We start from the raw sequence: 16,322 nt of genomic DNA on the forward strand, positions 1-16,322 counted from the left end.
TTAAGACTCTTTAAAAACCGAAATAAAACAATGTGAATCTGTAATGCTTTAGCAACCTACAGGATAAGTATGTCAATTTCAAAGTTCAGGACATTAGTTCTACCTATAAAAATTTTCCAGATGAAAATCTAGACTTGAGTGGACTCAGGAACAAAAGGATTTCTTGTGGAATGGTACCATGTGTCTATGAGCTGGATAATTCCTAAAATGGTAAAGCACATTTTAGAATAGTTTTTTTTTATTATTATTATTGTTATGTTCATCTCACTTTTCTTTTTTTGGTAGATGAACAGCATGCCTTTATTTTATTTATTTTTATGTGCTGTTAAGGATTGAACCCAGTGCCTCACACATGCTAGGCAAGTGATTTACCACTGAGCTACAACCCCAGCCCATTGTTTACTTTTAAGTAGTTAGATGAATCTGACCTCCTCAATTTGAAAAATCTTTCTATAATATATTGAGCCCAAAGTATGGGAGACTGAGGGTTTTTGGTGTGTTTTTACTGTTGTAATTGTAGGGTTATTTTTATTTATTTATTTATTTATTTATTTATTTATTTTTGTGCTGCTGGGGATTGAACCCAGGGCTTTCTGCATGAGAGGCAAGCATTCTACCAACTGAGCTATATCCCCAGCTTGTAGGGTTTATTTGGGGTCAGGGGCTGAAAAGTAATGTTCAGACTATATCTCACATATATGTTACTGAGATACAAAATATGCCACAGCTTCTATAAAACTCTGGTTATGCTAATAGGCTAATAGAAGAGACTTAAGAGGAAAAAGGGAGATTTATATGTTTTTAGTTGTAGATGGACAGAATACCTTTATTTGTTTTTATGTGGTACCGAGGATTGAATCCAGTGCCTCATTAATGCTAGACAAGCACTCTACCACTCAGCCTGCAAAAGGTAAGATTTTGAGAGTAGAACTGCTTCCATTCCAATGTCAGGGGGGAAAAAGGCCTTGTTTGGTAAGCACTTTAGGAAAAAGATGTTTCCTAGGTATCCTAAGACATGAGAGCATTGATACAGTTTGGGCATTAGCCCAATTAAGAATGGTTAAAGAAGGCATTGGGGTTGTGGCTCAGTGGTAGAGAGCTTGACTAGCATGTGTGAGGCACTGTTAAATTCTCAGCACCACATAAATAAATAAAATAAACATCCATTGACAATATGTTAAAAAATATATTTTTTTAAAAAAGTGGATAGGGGCTGTGGCTCAAGTGGTAGCGCGCTCGCAAAATACATTGTGTCCACCTAAAACTAAAAAATAATTTTTTTTTTAAAGTGGATAAAGGAGGGCTAGGGTTGTGGCTCGGTGGTAAAGTGCTTGCCTAGCATGCGTGAGGCGCACTGGGTTTGATCCTTGGCACCACATTAAAAAATATATAAACAAATAAAGGTATTGTGTCCATCTACAACTAAAACGGATTTTTAAAAAATATTTTTTAGCTTTAGGTGGACACAATATCTTTATTTTATTTTTATGTGGTGCTTAGGATCAAACCCAGTGCCTCATGCATGCCAGGTGAGTGTGCTACTACTTGAGCCATATCCCCAGCCCCGGATTTTATTTTTATTTTTTTAAATGGATAAAGGAGCTGGGCCCAGTGGTATATGCCTGTAATCCCAGCAGCTCAGGAGGCTGGGTTCAAAAGCCAGCTTCAGCAAGTGAGGCACTAAGCAACTCAGAGAGACCCCATCTCTAAATAAAATACAAAAAGGACTGGGGATGTGACTCAGTGGTCAAGTGCCCTTGAGTTCAATCCCCAGTAACTACCCACCCCGCAAAAAATGGATAAAGGAAATAATTGGAATTTTAGATACCCATTTTGTCAAACAACCTCCCTTGCAACCAAATGACAGGTCTGCATATGAACTTTCCCAACTCTTAGGCTCTTTCCTCAATCTCTAATTTTTCCTAGGCTTTAGGTTTTTAAGTTTCATTTATTAAATTTAAAAAAATGTAGTTGTAGATGGACACAATACCTTTATTTATGTGGTGCTGAGGATTGAACCCAGTGCCTCACACACGCAAGGTAAGCACTGTACCACTGAACCACAATCCCAGCCGTCATTTATTAAATTTGAACATGTAGATTTTTTGACTTGATAATCCATACAGCAATTAATAACAAAGATGACGTCTGAATGATTTTGTCTGTCAACTACACATATTTTTCCCCCAATATAAACCCAGGTAGACTCAACCACTGAGCTACATCCACAGCCCTTTTATTGAGACCAAGTTGCCCAGGTTCGCCTGGAACTGCCTCAGCATCTTGAGTTGGTGAAATTCTAGGCATTGTAGATGGTGATTGAATAATAAAGGCAGGCCATCACTGCCACACAATTTTTTTTTTTTGTGGTGGTGCTGGGGATTGAACCCAGGGCCTTGTGCATGTGAGGCAAGCACTCTACCAATTAAGCTATATCCCCAGCCCATTGCCACACAATTTCATTGGCATTTTCAGCACTTTTCCATTATGGAGTCAGCTGCCTGTTCTTTATTTTCACGTCTTTTGTCCAACTCTGGAGAATGCTAGTTCCTTTAACATATTTTATTTTCTTCCTTAATGGAAGACCAATTAAAAATTTTTCTTTTTTGCGGGGGGGCTGAGGATGTGGCTCAAGCGGTAGCGTGCTCGCCTTGCATGCGTGTGGCCGGGGTTCGATCCTCAGCACCACATACAAACAAAGATGTTGTGTCTGCCGAAAACTAAAAAATAAATACTTACTAACAATTCAAAAAAAAAATTTTTTTTTTTTTTTTTGGTACCAGAGGTTGAACCCAGAGGTGCTTTACCATTGAACCACCTCCTCAGCCCTTTTTGAGAAAGGGTCTAACTAAGTTGCTGAGGCTGGCTTTGAACTTCCAATCCTCCTGTCTCAGCCTCCTTGTCTCATGCCTTGCTAGGATAACAGGCATGAGCCACTGCAAGCAGCAGTACATAGTTTATTTTTTGTTGTAATGGGAATTGAACCCAGGGGGACAATTTTTCACTGAGTTTACATTCCACTTCTTTTCCTTTTTTCCCCTGAAACTAAGAGGGTAAAAGCTGGCTTCAAATTTTCAATCGTCTGCTTCAGCAACTTGGGTTGCTGGAATTTAATTTCATTGAAGTCTGGCTTTAGATACTATTTTTTTCTTTTGTTTTTTATATTTACCTTTTAGTTGTAGTTAGACACAATACCTTTATTTTATTTATTTTTATGTGGTGCTGAGGATCAAACCCAGGGCCTCACATGTGCTCTACTGCTGAGCCACAACCCCAACCCCAACCCCAGATACTGTTTTTAAAAACAGATCTGAGCTGGGCATGGTGGCACACACCTGAAATCCCAGCAACATGGAGAGGCAAGTTCAAAGCCACTAAGCCCCAGGCAAAATAGTGAGACCCTGTTTCAACATAAAAAATAAAAAGGGCTGGGAATGTGGTTCAGTGGTTACCCAAAAATAAATCTGAAAAATAACCAGATGCAAACTGTGTGGAGAGAGAATATGTTAACTAAGACAAATGACTACAAATGCAGAGCATATTTTCCATCTGGAAAAGAAGCAACAAGTGACATTTCCCTAACTGGGGAAATCTAAGTATATATTATGGATTTTTTGCTAGTTTTCTACGCTTACTGAGGATGTATCCCACAAAGTACAAATGGAATAAATGAGGACGAGTACACAAGTACTATTTACAAATTAATAACTATATATATCAGAAGGATCACAAATTCAAGGCCGGCCTCAGTGATTTAGTGAGGCCCTCAGAAGCTTATTGAGACCCTGTCTCAAAGAAACAAAAAGGGCTGAGGAAATTTTGGTAGGGCACCAATAAAATGCCAAAACAACAAAAACACCACCACTCAGCTGACCATTTTCGTGGAAGATAACCTATTATGCACCCCAAATTCAACTCCTGACCTCCATTTTTCTTTGAGGTTTGGAGTATGAAACCCACGTAAATATGCTCCATCTACACCAATAACCCTGTTTATTATTTGGATGGATGGGGTGGTGGAGCATACCTGGAATCCCAGTGACTTGGGAGGCTGAGTTTGAAGTCAGCTCTAGCAAGACCCTAAGCAACCTATTGAGACCCTGTATCAAAATATAAAAAGGGTTGATGATGTGACTCTACATGATTCAACACCCTAAGGTCCAACCCAGAGTACCTTAAAAAACAAAGTAAAAAAATCTAGGATGACTTTGACTGCCTTCATCATTTTAAGCACCTGACAAAGAGAACACACTATCTTTAGTATTCTTCAAAGTGTGTTGATAATAGCAAATAAATAAATAGTTTTAAAATAAGTCTGTTGCCTAGATTGGTCTTGAACTCGGAGGCTCAAAATGATTCACAAGAACAGGGCTTCATGCCCACACCACCACACCCAGCAAACCTCACTGTCCCTGGGACTAGGGATTTAACCAAGGACCTCAAGCCTGCTAGGCAAGGGTTTTACCACTGAACTTCATTCTGAGCCTTTTCCTTTAAACTCTAAGCCAGGGTCTCAGGATGGCCTTGAACTTGTCATTCTTGTTTTGCATGTAGCCGGGATTATAAAGATACACATCTCCAGGCCCAGCTAAGTATCTTAGAAATCTTAAAACTTTAAGAAATGATTCTAATCTTTAACTCTACCACCTTGGTTGAGTTCAATGCACACACTTGGAGCTGGGGTATAACTCAGGTAGAGCACTCCCTCCACCCCATTTGTAAGGTCCTGGGTTGGAGCCTTAGAAAAAACACTAACTTGTTCCTGGCACTAGCTGAGTTGCTAGTGCCAATCCTTTCAAAATCAATGTGGACCACTGTGGTTCTCAAGCCAAAACTTAGTCTCTTACAATACCCAAAGCAAGAGTCCAGGAGCTAGAGGATAGGTCGGCTATTTCTATTCAAGAAGACACTGAGGCTGAGGAGGGGATCATATGAGATACCAACGGAAAAACCACTGTTTGCAACAAGAATTAAAAAAAAAAAAACCTAATTTGAAGTTGGCTTGACGTTATAATAATAATCTCCCACCCCATTTCTTGGGTATTAGGAATTGAACCTGGAGATGCTTATTACTGAACTACATTCCTGCCTGGTCCCCCCCTTTTTGTTGGGATGGGGGTTTTACTGAGGATTGAATTTAGCAATTTTATTTAGAGACAGGATCAGAGTTGCTTAACGCCTCACTTTTGTAAGGCTGGCTTTGAATTTGTGATCCTCCTGCCTTAGCCTCCCAAACTGCTGGGATTACAGGTGTGCACCACACCAAGCCCAGCATCCCTGGTCCTTTTTAGACAGAATCCATATTGCTAGGATTATAAACATGAGCCACTGCTCCTACCTCTCCCACCATTTGAAAGGCTCAAGACTTACCCTTTTATTTTTTAAATTATTTTTTAGTTGTAGATGGACACAATATATTTATCTTCATGTGGTGCCAAGGATTGAACCCAGGGCCCCACACATGCTAGGCAAGCATTCTACCACTGAGCCACAACCCCAGCCCTCAAGACTAAACCTTAAAAATCTTTTTTTTTTTCCTTCTGCTTGCTTTTTATTTATTATTTATTTATTATTGGTCTTTCAAAATATTACATACTTCTTAATACATCATATTACACGGTTTGGTTCAAGTGAGTTATGAACTCCCAATTTTACCCCATATACAGATTGCTGAATCACATCAGTTACCCTTCCATTGATTGACATATTGCCTTTCTAGTGTCTGATGTATTCTGCTGTCTGTCCTATTTTCTATTATCCCCCCTCCCCTCCCCTTTTCTCTCTCTACCCCTTCTACTGTAAATCATTTCTTCCATTTGTATTATCTTGTCTTACCCCTCCTTTCCTCATATATGTCATTTTGTATAACCCTGGGGATCGCCTTCCATTTCCATGCGATTCCCCTTCTCACTCCCTTTCCCTCCCACCTCTCATCCCTGTTTAATGTAAATCTTCTTCTCAAGCTCTTCGTCCCTACCCTGTCCTTGTTGACTCCCCTTATATCAAAGGGGTCATTTGGTATTTGTTTTTTAAAGATTGACTAGCTTCACTTAGCATAATCTGCTCTAATGCCATCCATTTCCCTCCAAATTCTATGATTTTGTCATTTTTGAATGCAGAGTAATACTCCATAGTGTATAAATGCCACATTTTTTTTATCCATTCATCTATTGAAGGGCATCTAGGCTGATTCCACAGTCTTGCTATCGTGAATTGAGCTGCTATGAACATCGATGTAGCAGTGTCCCTGTAGCATGCTCTTATTAGGTCTTTAGGGAATAGACCGAGAAGGGGAATAGCTGGGTCAAATGGTGGTTCCATTCCCAGCTTTCCAAGAAATCTCCATACTGCTTTCCAAATTGGCTGCACAAGTTTGCAGTCCCACCAGCAATGAACAAGAGTGCCCTTTTCCCCGCATCCTCTCCAGCACTTATTGTTGTTTGACTTCCTAATGGCTGCCAATCTTACCGGAGTGAGATGGTATCTTAGGGTGGTTTTGATTTGCATTTCTCTGACTGCTAGCGATGGTGAGCATTTTTTCATGTATTTATTGATTGTATGTCCTCCTCTGAGAAGTATCTGTTCAGGTCCTTGGCCCATTTATTGATTGGGTTATTTGTTATCTTATTGTCTAATTTTTTGAGTTCTTTGTATATTCTGGTTATTGGGGTCTATCTGAAGTGTGTGGAGTAAAGATTTGTTCCCAGGATGTAGGCTCCCTGTTTATCTCTCTTATTGTATCTTTTGCTGAGAAAAAAAACTTTTTAGTTTGAGTAAGTCCCATTTGTTGATTCTAGTTGTTAACTCTTGCGCTATGGGTGTCCTATTGAGGAATTTGGAGCCCGATCCCACAGCATGTAGATCATAACCAACTTTTTCTTCTATCAGATACCGTGTCTCTGATTTAATATCAAGCTCCTTGATCCATTTTGAGTTAACTTTTGTGCATGGCGAGAGATAGGGATTCAGATTCATTTTGATGCAAATGGATTTCCAGTTTTCCCAGCACCATTTGTTGAAGATGCTATCCTTCCTCCATTGCATGCTTTTAGCCCCTTTATCAAATATAAGATAGTTGTAGTTTTGTGGATTGGTTACTGTGTCCTCTATTCTGTACCAACCTTAAAAATCTTAAAATCACATCCGTTAATACAAGAATAATTTTGAGTCAATAAAGGGAAAATAAATGTAAACCAAGTTTATTTTGCTTTTTTTAAGTAGTGTTCTTAAAGCACTACAGCTTGGTAAACAATGTAAATTAGTATAAGTCATCTCAAAAGCCAGAGTTCTGTTTTGTTTTTTTAATGAGTTGTTAAAAAGATGCAGACTATTCTAACAGGATAAATATTTTTAACCATTTCACTTTGAGTTAATGAAGGCTCACAAATGAGCAACACTCCTCATTGAGGAAAACAAAAAGCTGTTGTCGACAAGCGACAGCACACACACACAAAAACAAAAAGAACTGTGTAAAAATAACTAACTGTGTTCCCATATTTTTTGAAGTTGCTTTACAATGGGATGATATGCACATGATCTTGCTGCAAACTTGCCATACAGACTTGTAATACATGTAGTCTAGACAGACGATTCAGTCCAAGAGGTGCTAACTTCAGACAATGCAGCACTATAATCCTTTTAACAACGCAATTTGTTTTACTCATTACCTTTTCTTCTAGACTGAAATACAGGCTAAAAGAAAATGCTCCCTAATTAAAATTGGTATTGTTTACAAGAAAAACTGTATAATTTTGCATTAGAATTTACAAGTATATGTTCAAATTGAATTTTTATCTTCCCCCCAAGCCCTGCCACAAAATGGGCATGAAGTAAAATTTTTAAAAAATGCCTTAATTTTCAACTTCATGCAAACTAAATAAAGATGACCAAAACAAAAGCTTAAACAATGGAAGGATATTTCACAGAAAATTTCTTATACAAAAAACACATAAGAAAAAGGGCCACTAGGTGACATTTTAATTTACAAATTGGCATCATTTTGGTCGACAAATATCCAGATACTATTCTTGTCTGCCAACAAGAGTTGAAGAGGAAAAAACCTAGCATGACTTCAGATTTTAATCACACATTTCTTCTGGAATTTCATGTGGATTAAGTATGCCAGGGACAGACATTTGAAGTTTATGTTTCTCTTCCTGGGCCTGTCGAAGGGCTGTTTCTCTTTCTTCCAAAAACAGATCAGATGTGTCTTCACCTGCAAATTCCTGTGAAAAGAGTAGAAACATTAACATAACATATTAACTGGGTTTTAAGCTCTAGTATATTAATACAATACTATATAACTGAGTTAAACCCAATGTTGTTGGAAATAAAGAGGTTACAAGGTAGGTACAGCATGATCCCAAATATTAAATATTCTTCAGATGCAACATATTAAGAAAGGAGTTTCTCCTAAGGTTAATGATAGTGGTAAAACCAAGTTTGTTTATATTCTTGGGTTCCACAACTGGGCTTCAGGTAATTATCACATTCTGTACGTTCTACAGCAACAAAACTAATTGAGTCAGGAAAGAGGGTACTTCCTTACAGTTTGAGCCATTAAAGAGGATGAGGTGGAAGATAATAAGAATCCTGACTGTAGAGTGAGGGATAAAAAAGATAGAACCTCCAACACAATAAATGCATTTTGAAGAAAAAATACTGAACACCCTTTGATACCGACTTTCTTTTGGTACTAGGGTTTGAACCCAGGGGTGCTTAACCACTGTGCCCATCCCCATCCCGACTTTGTATTTTATTTAGAGTCAGGGTCTGAGTTGCTTAGTGCCTCACTGTTGCTGAAGCTGGCTTTGAAATCCCGATCCTCCTGCCTTAGCCTACTACTACCAAGCTGCTGGGACTACTGTGCCTAGCCCCAGTAGTACATTTTTAAAAAGCACACCTGTTTTACACATTGTGAATTAAGTTACTAACTCTGATACAATTAATTGCACTAAGCATTAATATTTAACTGCAAATAATTACATACCTTTATCTGTACTAAGAAATCCCTTAGATGTTCCTTGAAAGCAGGAATATCCTGATTTAAGCTGAAAAGCCCCGTCACAAATAGCTTTACTTGAGCACTACAAAAAACAAACAAACAAAAAAGCATTAAATCATTAAATAATATTAAAACAAATAAGCAACAACAACCCCCCCCCAAACCCCCAAGCATTCAAAGTTTACAAAATTACTCTTAAAATTATTTACTGGGATTGAACCCATGACCATGCACATTGTAGGCAAGCACTCTACCACTGAGTTATGACCTCAGCTGTAAGTTGTAATCCCCAATATCCCACCAAAATAATTTTAAAACTCAAACAATGTAGTATTTATAAAAATAATTTACTCTTGTAGATGAGGGAATGCAGACTTAAGGAGATTAGCCACATATTCCTGAATAAACATTTGGTTGTTAACAGGATTTCCAGGATTTAGTGGTGTACTTATTTTTCCTTCTTCAACCAAATTAAACATATATGCAAGAATTGATGCATGCATTGTTAAACCTGTTGATGAGAAGGAAATCATTAACTCAGATGAAATTTAACAAGTAGAACACTTAACATTTTAACAAGTTTAAATTCCTACCAGCAGTATGTGAGGTGTCTGTCACAACAGAAAAGATATGCTGCAGAATATCACAAAAATAAGTTTGATAGAAACTCTGAGCTGCAGCTTCTTCTTGTGCAACATTTTGTAAGAGTGTAAAAAGTATCTGTAAGCCTGAAAGAGAAAGATCAATGTAAAATCATTACCAACCGATAAACATTCATTCCAAATTTAATTGTGAACCAGCAATGGAGTACAACTACATTGAAAGCTGGCTTACTTTTGAAACTATAAAGACAGACCATCCCTAACCTTCTTACTACTTCTGAAAGCTCAGCTGAATACACATATACTCCCTAAAACAGGTAGCAAAGTTAGGTGGAATTTACTGTTACATGAAATTACTATTTTAAAACAAATAAAAACCTACATTGCCATAATATTCTTTCACTCGCCCTAGCTGATCCTAAGTGTTATAGAGAAAATGCATATATGAGAAAAGGAAAAAACCACTACTGAGGATATGGAACTAAGTCTAAGTGATGTTCTCCCTCCCCATACCTAGGCCCTTCTTGGCACAACTCAATTTTGCCTAGGGACTTAAGCTTTACAATAGTTGATTAAACTACTTTTAGACACCCACACATAGGGCAGAGGGGTGGGAGGGAAAGGGCATTAGAAACCATGGTGGAATGTGATGAACATCATTATCTAAAAGGACATGTTAAGAAGACATGAATTGGTGTGAATACACTTTATGTACAGCCAGAGAAATGAAAAAATATGCCATATAACATGAGTTGTAGTACATTCCGCTGTCATGTAAAAATAATAAAAAAGGCAAAAATAAAATCAAGACAAATGAAGTGATACTATCTATTTACAACTATTAACTATTTATATTTTATCAGACAATCTCCCTTGTTATAGGAGATGATGTTTCAAGGACCACAGTGGGAATCTGACACCAAGAAAATACTGAATACTGTATGCATTATGTTCTCTCCTACACGTATCTAAATTTAATTTATAAACCAGGCAGAGTAAGAGATTAATGACATATTATCAGACACTTTTGGCAGTACATATGGAGTATGCATATGCTAAAGGGATGAACTATTCCAGGCAGCTCAGAAGATTTCACTATGCTACTAAGTTAAAACTATTCATTAAAACTAATGAATTTATTTCTGAAAAATTTCCATTTAATATTTTAGGATCTTGGTTGATTTCAGGAAAACCTTAAGCACTGAAACAGTGGATGAAAGGGAATCTCCTGTACAGAATTTGAATCGAATCTAAGTATACTTTTTCTGTGTATTTACCTGTATCTGCAACATTCCTCATCGTGTGTTTGAAAGCCCAAATAATGGAATCCAAAACAAGTTTAAACTGTGTTGGTGGAATAGCTAAGAAGGCTGGGAAACAATGAGAATTTACAGCCTGAAGAAGTAAGAAAAAGTTCGTTCTGTGTTCAGGATATTCTTCAAAGTCCTAAAAATAAGGGATGGGAACAAAGTTAACATTTTAATGCTTTATTTATGTGAGACTGGAGGGAAAGGGAAAGGCTTACTTCAATATAACTGCTGAGTTATCAACGGATCCCATAAGAAAAAATGCCCCACAATGGTAAATCCAAAGCAAATAGAACCCACCATTCAAGGGTGGTGAAACTATGCCTACCACACACATGAAGTAGATTTAATGAACTTAGAAGGCCCACATACTCATACAGCAAATTCATCAAAGCCCGTGTAATTTGGTTGGGCATGATGGCACACACCTGTAATCTTAATAATTTGGGAAGCTGAAACAGGACATCCAACTTTTCTTTCAGGGTTAACAACCTTCTTAAAAGAATATCAGACATTCCTTGAGTTTTCATCACTAATTCTTAGGTGTTATCATATATATAGGCTGTACACAGACATAATTTTATTTGTTTTTATGTGATGCTGAGGATCAAACCCAGTGCCTCACATGTGCTAGTAAAGTGCTAAAACACTGGGCTACAGCCCCAGCCCTTACCCACCTCTTTCCAGGATGTCATGCATGTTAGTTAAGAGCTGTACCACTGAGCTATCTCCCCAGGCCTATCCTTGATTGTTACCAAGATTTTGTATACATTAAACAAAACAACATTACCCTGACCTAGACGTTAAAACGTTAAAATGTTTAATTTTGAGTCCTGAAAATCATGCTACACTCAGAAATACCACTTACATATTCAAGAATTGAGGAAATATTTCAATTATCTAATTAAAATATAAATCACATACCTTATTTATCATATTCAATGTGCATTCAAAAACAGCATCAAATATTTGAGGTATCTCAGCTGTTATATGTCCCCCTAATTTGTTGACAATAATGGCCATGGTACTAAGCACTTCCGGTTCTCTAGCAGCTGGGACATTTCTCTGGTAATCAATGAGAACTGCATCCAACAGAGGAGGAACAAAATTTTCAGCTACCTGTTGAGGGGGGAAAAAAACTTCCAAGTTTTAATCTAGGTACTTATCATTATAAACAGTTTTTAAGACTTAGGTTGATTATCTGCTGAAAATGGAAATCCTGTGTTTTAGTAAGTTTTTCTACACTAAAAAAAAGTTTCTTTTCATTCTGGTAAACTGGGGTGGGGGTGGGGGTACAGGGTATTGAACTCAGAACCTTAGGCATCATGCTACATAAATGTTCTACTACTAGGCTATACCTCTATTCCCTTTTGTTTTTAGCAGGAGAGACCAGAAAAATCAAAATTAAAACTGGGAAGACTCTTTGAACCATACCATAGTATGGTTCAAATCTATTCTATAATAAGAAAAGTGATGCAGAAAAATTTAGTTATTGGCTTCGAGTTAGGACAGGACCAGGATTCTAGGAATAATATATAAGTAAATTAAAATCAAGAGTGTCTAATTTACCTGTTTCTTAAATGGATTAATATCTACAAGCTCCAAGAATCATACTAAACCTCTAGAAGACACATCAATGTATGCAAATTAATAAGTATTTTAAAAAACAAAAGATAACAACCATACATTCTTAGAAAAAGAACTGGAGTTGGGTGTAGTGATGCACACCTGGAATTCCAGTAGCTCAGGAGGCTGAGGCAAGGAAATTGAAAGTTCAGTCAGCCTCAGCAACTGAGTGAGGCCCTGAGCAACATAGCAAGAGCCTGTCTGAAAAATAAATAACAAAAAAAGGCTGGGGATATAGCTCAGTGGCTAAATGCCCCTGGATTAATACCAATACCTTAAAAAAAAAAAAAAATCCTATAACTGTGCCAAAACCATTAACTTTTCTTTTTGTAAAAAATAGATTCTGGGGGCTGGGGATATAGTTCAGTTGGTGTAGAGTGTTTGCCTAACATGCAGAAGGCCCTGGGTTCAATCCCCAGCACCACAACCACACACATACAAAATACATTCTGTATGTCACGTAAAATAAAGAAATCATAAATCATATTTCATTTAAGGCGACTATTAGTACACTGGAGACAGTGGTTGGTGAACACTTTTAATCCCAGTGGCTTAACAGGGCGAGGCGGAAGAAGCATGAACTCCAAGTCAGCCTCAGCGGTATGGTCCTAAGAACTACTCAGCTGGAGATGTGGTTCAGTGGTTGAGCACCCTTGGGTTCAATCCCGGGTTATCCCCCAACCCCCCAAAAGGACTAAAGGACTATTATTAATCATCATTCTCATTGTGCTCCTGAAATCCACCCAAGCTACTATAAATTATCATCTTCAAAATTTCTTTGAACTCATCTTTTGCCTGCAATTTTCTGTTGTTGGTGACAGTACCTAAGGCCAAGGGCTTGCCTATGCTAGGCAATTTCTTTAACACTGAGCTAAACATCCTCAGCACTTAATACAGTTTTGATCACACAATACACATTTCAATTTTTGTTAACAACCTTAAGAATTGTTTCAAATAAGATTCTTGAAAAATAAATCCTCATAAAGAACAATATGAAATTTCCAAAGTATTAAAGTATACAGCACACTTTTTGTTAACCACCACTGAAATAGTAACTGTAATGGGATAGGATGTTTTGGTAATTATGCAAGGCTCAAATGAAGAAAAACACATAATACCTAAGAATAATTCACATATTTCCAAGTTGAGGACTATCAGGCCAGTTTTAATTTCTCAAAGCTATTTCAGTTCCTAGAAATCACATTAGATTAAATCTTTGATGTGTATACTCAATAACAAAACAAACAAATGATAGTTATGCAGCTATATAAATTGCTCCATCACGGGGAACACAAAAACTGCATCCAAGCTTCATTAATCAAACCTCCCCTGTCCATGGGAATCAAACAATAACCCATTCTCAGTTATCTTGTTTTATTATCACCACTCTTTCATACTTTCTCTTACTGATGAACAGATTTGGGGAGAGATAGAGCAGGGTATTGTAACATAAAAGTTATCAAAACAAGTTTTACTTACCATCTGTGGATCATTGGATCGGCTCACCCAACCAGATATTAACTTTAAGGTTTCCCTTTTTACTGTTCTCATACTTCTAATCAGTGGTTGCTTTGTAACCATCTCGCCTAAAAAATAGGATCAATTAGAATCTAATCTGAAATAATTAGGGGTTTCTACAATGTCATTACTTTCTGTTTTTTTTTTTTTTAAAGAATTTTTAATATTTATTTTCTAGTTTTCGGCAGACACAACATCTTTCTTTGTATGTGGTGCTGAGGATCGAACCTGGGCTGCACGCATGCCAGGCGAGCGCGCTACCACTTGAGCCACATCCCCAGCCTCATTACTTTCTGTTTAACATAAAAATTTTAAGTCAAAAGTACAGAGTTTACTGGAAAATAAACTTTTAAGACAAGGTTCATGGCTGAGAATGGGGGAAGGGAACAGGGGATCACCCTAGGACCTTGTGCATGCCAAGTGGGTACGAGCATTAAGCTATACCCCCAGAGCAAAGGCCATACAATTGTTTAGAAAATGTCTAGGATTATCTAGGACTTCAGAAAGTTGATACAGGTCTGTGAGAAATAATGAAGTTTAACCTAAAGCAGTGAAAGAACTGACTCGTTACATAGCATTCTTATCATTCTATAATAATTCAGAGTTACCCACCATTAGCCTGGATAGCTGCCGAAATATTTTCACTGAGGCACTTATATACATTAAGCATATCTAAATAAATTCTTCCAAGCTGAATTACAAAGGGATGTCCAACAGCTTTGCAGGCTCTCACATTTGTTTTTAATATGCTACCAAGCTGCTTGACTGTTTCAGGATCTTTCAGTATATCCACATTCTGGAGTAGGTGGAAAGAAGAATTGTCATTGTAATTATTAACATTTAAAGCTCAGACACCCACAATACTTCCCTTATGCAAAAGCACCATCCTATTTATTATTTCTGATATAAAACAACAACTCGAAAAAAAACGCAGAAGTCTTCATTACTGGGGATGGAGGGATAGCTAATTGGCAGGGTGTGTTCTTTATATCCATAGGCACTACCTTTAATCCCTAGTCCCCAAAAGTATTTATTAGTTAATCTTCTCATCTTGTGTTCAAAACAGGATAATACAAATATTAGTCATCTTCAATTCCACTTGAACTTCCAGAAAAATAAACAAAAACTTACTTTGGTTGCTTGCTGGATTATACTATCCCACACCTGATTAGGGAGCAACATATATTTTTCTATCAAATGCTCTTGAACCGTTTGGTCTGTTTGTGCACCAATCATGTATCCCACAGCTTCATAAAATGTATGAACCTATTTTAAAAAGCAAACATGTTTTACTTTCACATTCTTATTTAGCCCACTGAGGAAAACCACATACAAAGCATTTACAAATGTACTGAAACAGATTATATTATGTATGCCAAAGCCTAATAATCTGTTGTTTACGTATCCGCCTGTGAAAATTTAACCACAAAAACATTTGAAATGAATTAAAAAATGGCACTCCTTCTAAAACCATTAGTAGGTTGGGATGAATATATAGTGCTTACTTTATAAAAAATAACATGTTCATTTGCCCATTACATACCTGTTGAGGCTGAAGATCACAAATTATAGTGTTAATGTTGTTCAGAATTTCATCAATAAATGGCATTACTTCTCCAACTTGAACCTGAACAAAATGTCTGCGGCATTTCTGAGCTATTTTTATGAAAGTGTCACAAGCCATGTCCTGGACTCCATCATGGGTCTCTAACAAGACAAAAAACATTCATCTATTTTGGTCAACAAAAGTAAAACCTAAATCAAACACATGAAAAGCTGAACGGATTTACCATGCATGAATTCAAACAGCTTGTTGACGACTGTCTTCAAAAATTTCCAGTGAGCTCTCAAAAACCTTGGATATTGACCTACTATATACATGATATTTGATGCAATAATAGCTTTATTATCTTTGCCTCTTTTCTGTTCACATAATCCTAATAGATCCTGTAAAATAAGACAGATTTAGTCATTTACCAAAACAAAATATTACCATCGAATGGTTCTACTTCATGCATATCTGCCACATACCTTTATAACAGTAACAAGAAATCGTTTCTCATCCTCTTCATGCATTGCTCCACTAATGGAGCCTATTGCCCAACACAATGTATTCAAATTTTTCCATGACCACTCTGTACCATTCACTTGATTGTGAAGTTTCTCAGTCATTATTCTTTCTGTATCTACATAATCCAGATGAGTAAGATAAACTACAAAGAAGAAAAAGTTCCAAATGTTTAAAGAGGAAAACTCCACAAACCA

The 16,322-nt window shown here is 37.1% G+C and overlaps 1 protein-coding gene across 2 annotated transcripts in view; it reads right to left on the reverse strand.

The window, feature by feature from the left end:
• Positions 1–7,183: 7,183 nt before the first annotated feature.
• Xpo1 (exportin 1) overlaps positions 7,184–16,322 on the reverse strand; it is a 40,929-nt gene continuing 31,790 nt past the window's right edge. For both annotated transcript variants that reach the window (XM_026387169.2, XM_026387170.2), the window contains exons 14-25: positions 16,089–16,270; positions 15,848–16,004; positions 15,601–15,764; positions 15,189–15,323; positions 14,670–14,853; positions 14,019–14,125; positions 11,838–12,032; positions 10,884–11,052; positions 9,598–9,732; positions 9,356–9,515; positions 8,990–9,086; positions 7,184–8,225 (exon numbers count right to left, since the gene is read on the reverse strand). In XM_026387169.2, the coding sequence (XP_026242954.1) occupies positions 8,079–8,225; positions 8,990–9,086; positions 9,356–9,515; positions 9,598–9,732; positions 10,884–11,052; positions 11,838–12,032; positions 14,019–14,125; positions 14,670–14,853; positions 15,189–15,323; positions 15,601–15,764; positions 15,848–16,004; positions 16,089–16,270 (1,832 nt within the window). In that variant the 3' untranslated portion in view covers positions 7,184–8,078. The remainder of the gene's footprint in view (positions 8,226–8,989; positions 9,087–9,355; positions 9,516–9,597; positions 9,733–10,883; positions 11,053–11,837; positions 12,033–14,018; positions 14,126–14,669; positions 14,854–15,188; positions 15,324–15,600; positions 15,765–15,847; positions 16,005–16,088; positions 16,271–16,322) is intronic.

This window comes from Urocitellus parryii, chromosome 12 (assembly GCF_045843805.1).
Source record: "Urocitellus parryii isolate mUroPar1 chromosome 12, mUroPar1.hap1, whole genome shotgun sequence".
NCBI lineage: Eukaryota > Metazoa > Chordata > Mammalia > Rodentia > Sciuridae > Urocitellus > Urocitellus parryii.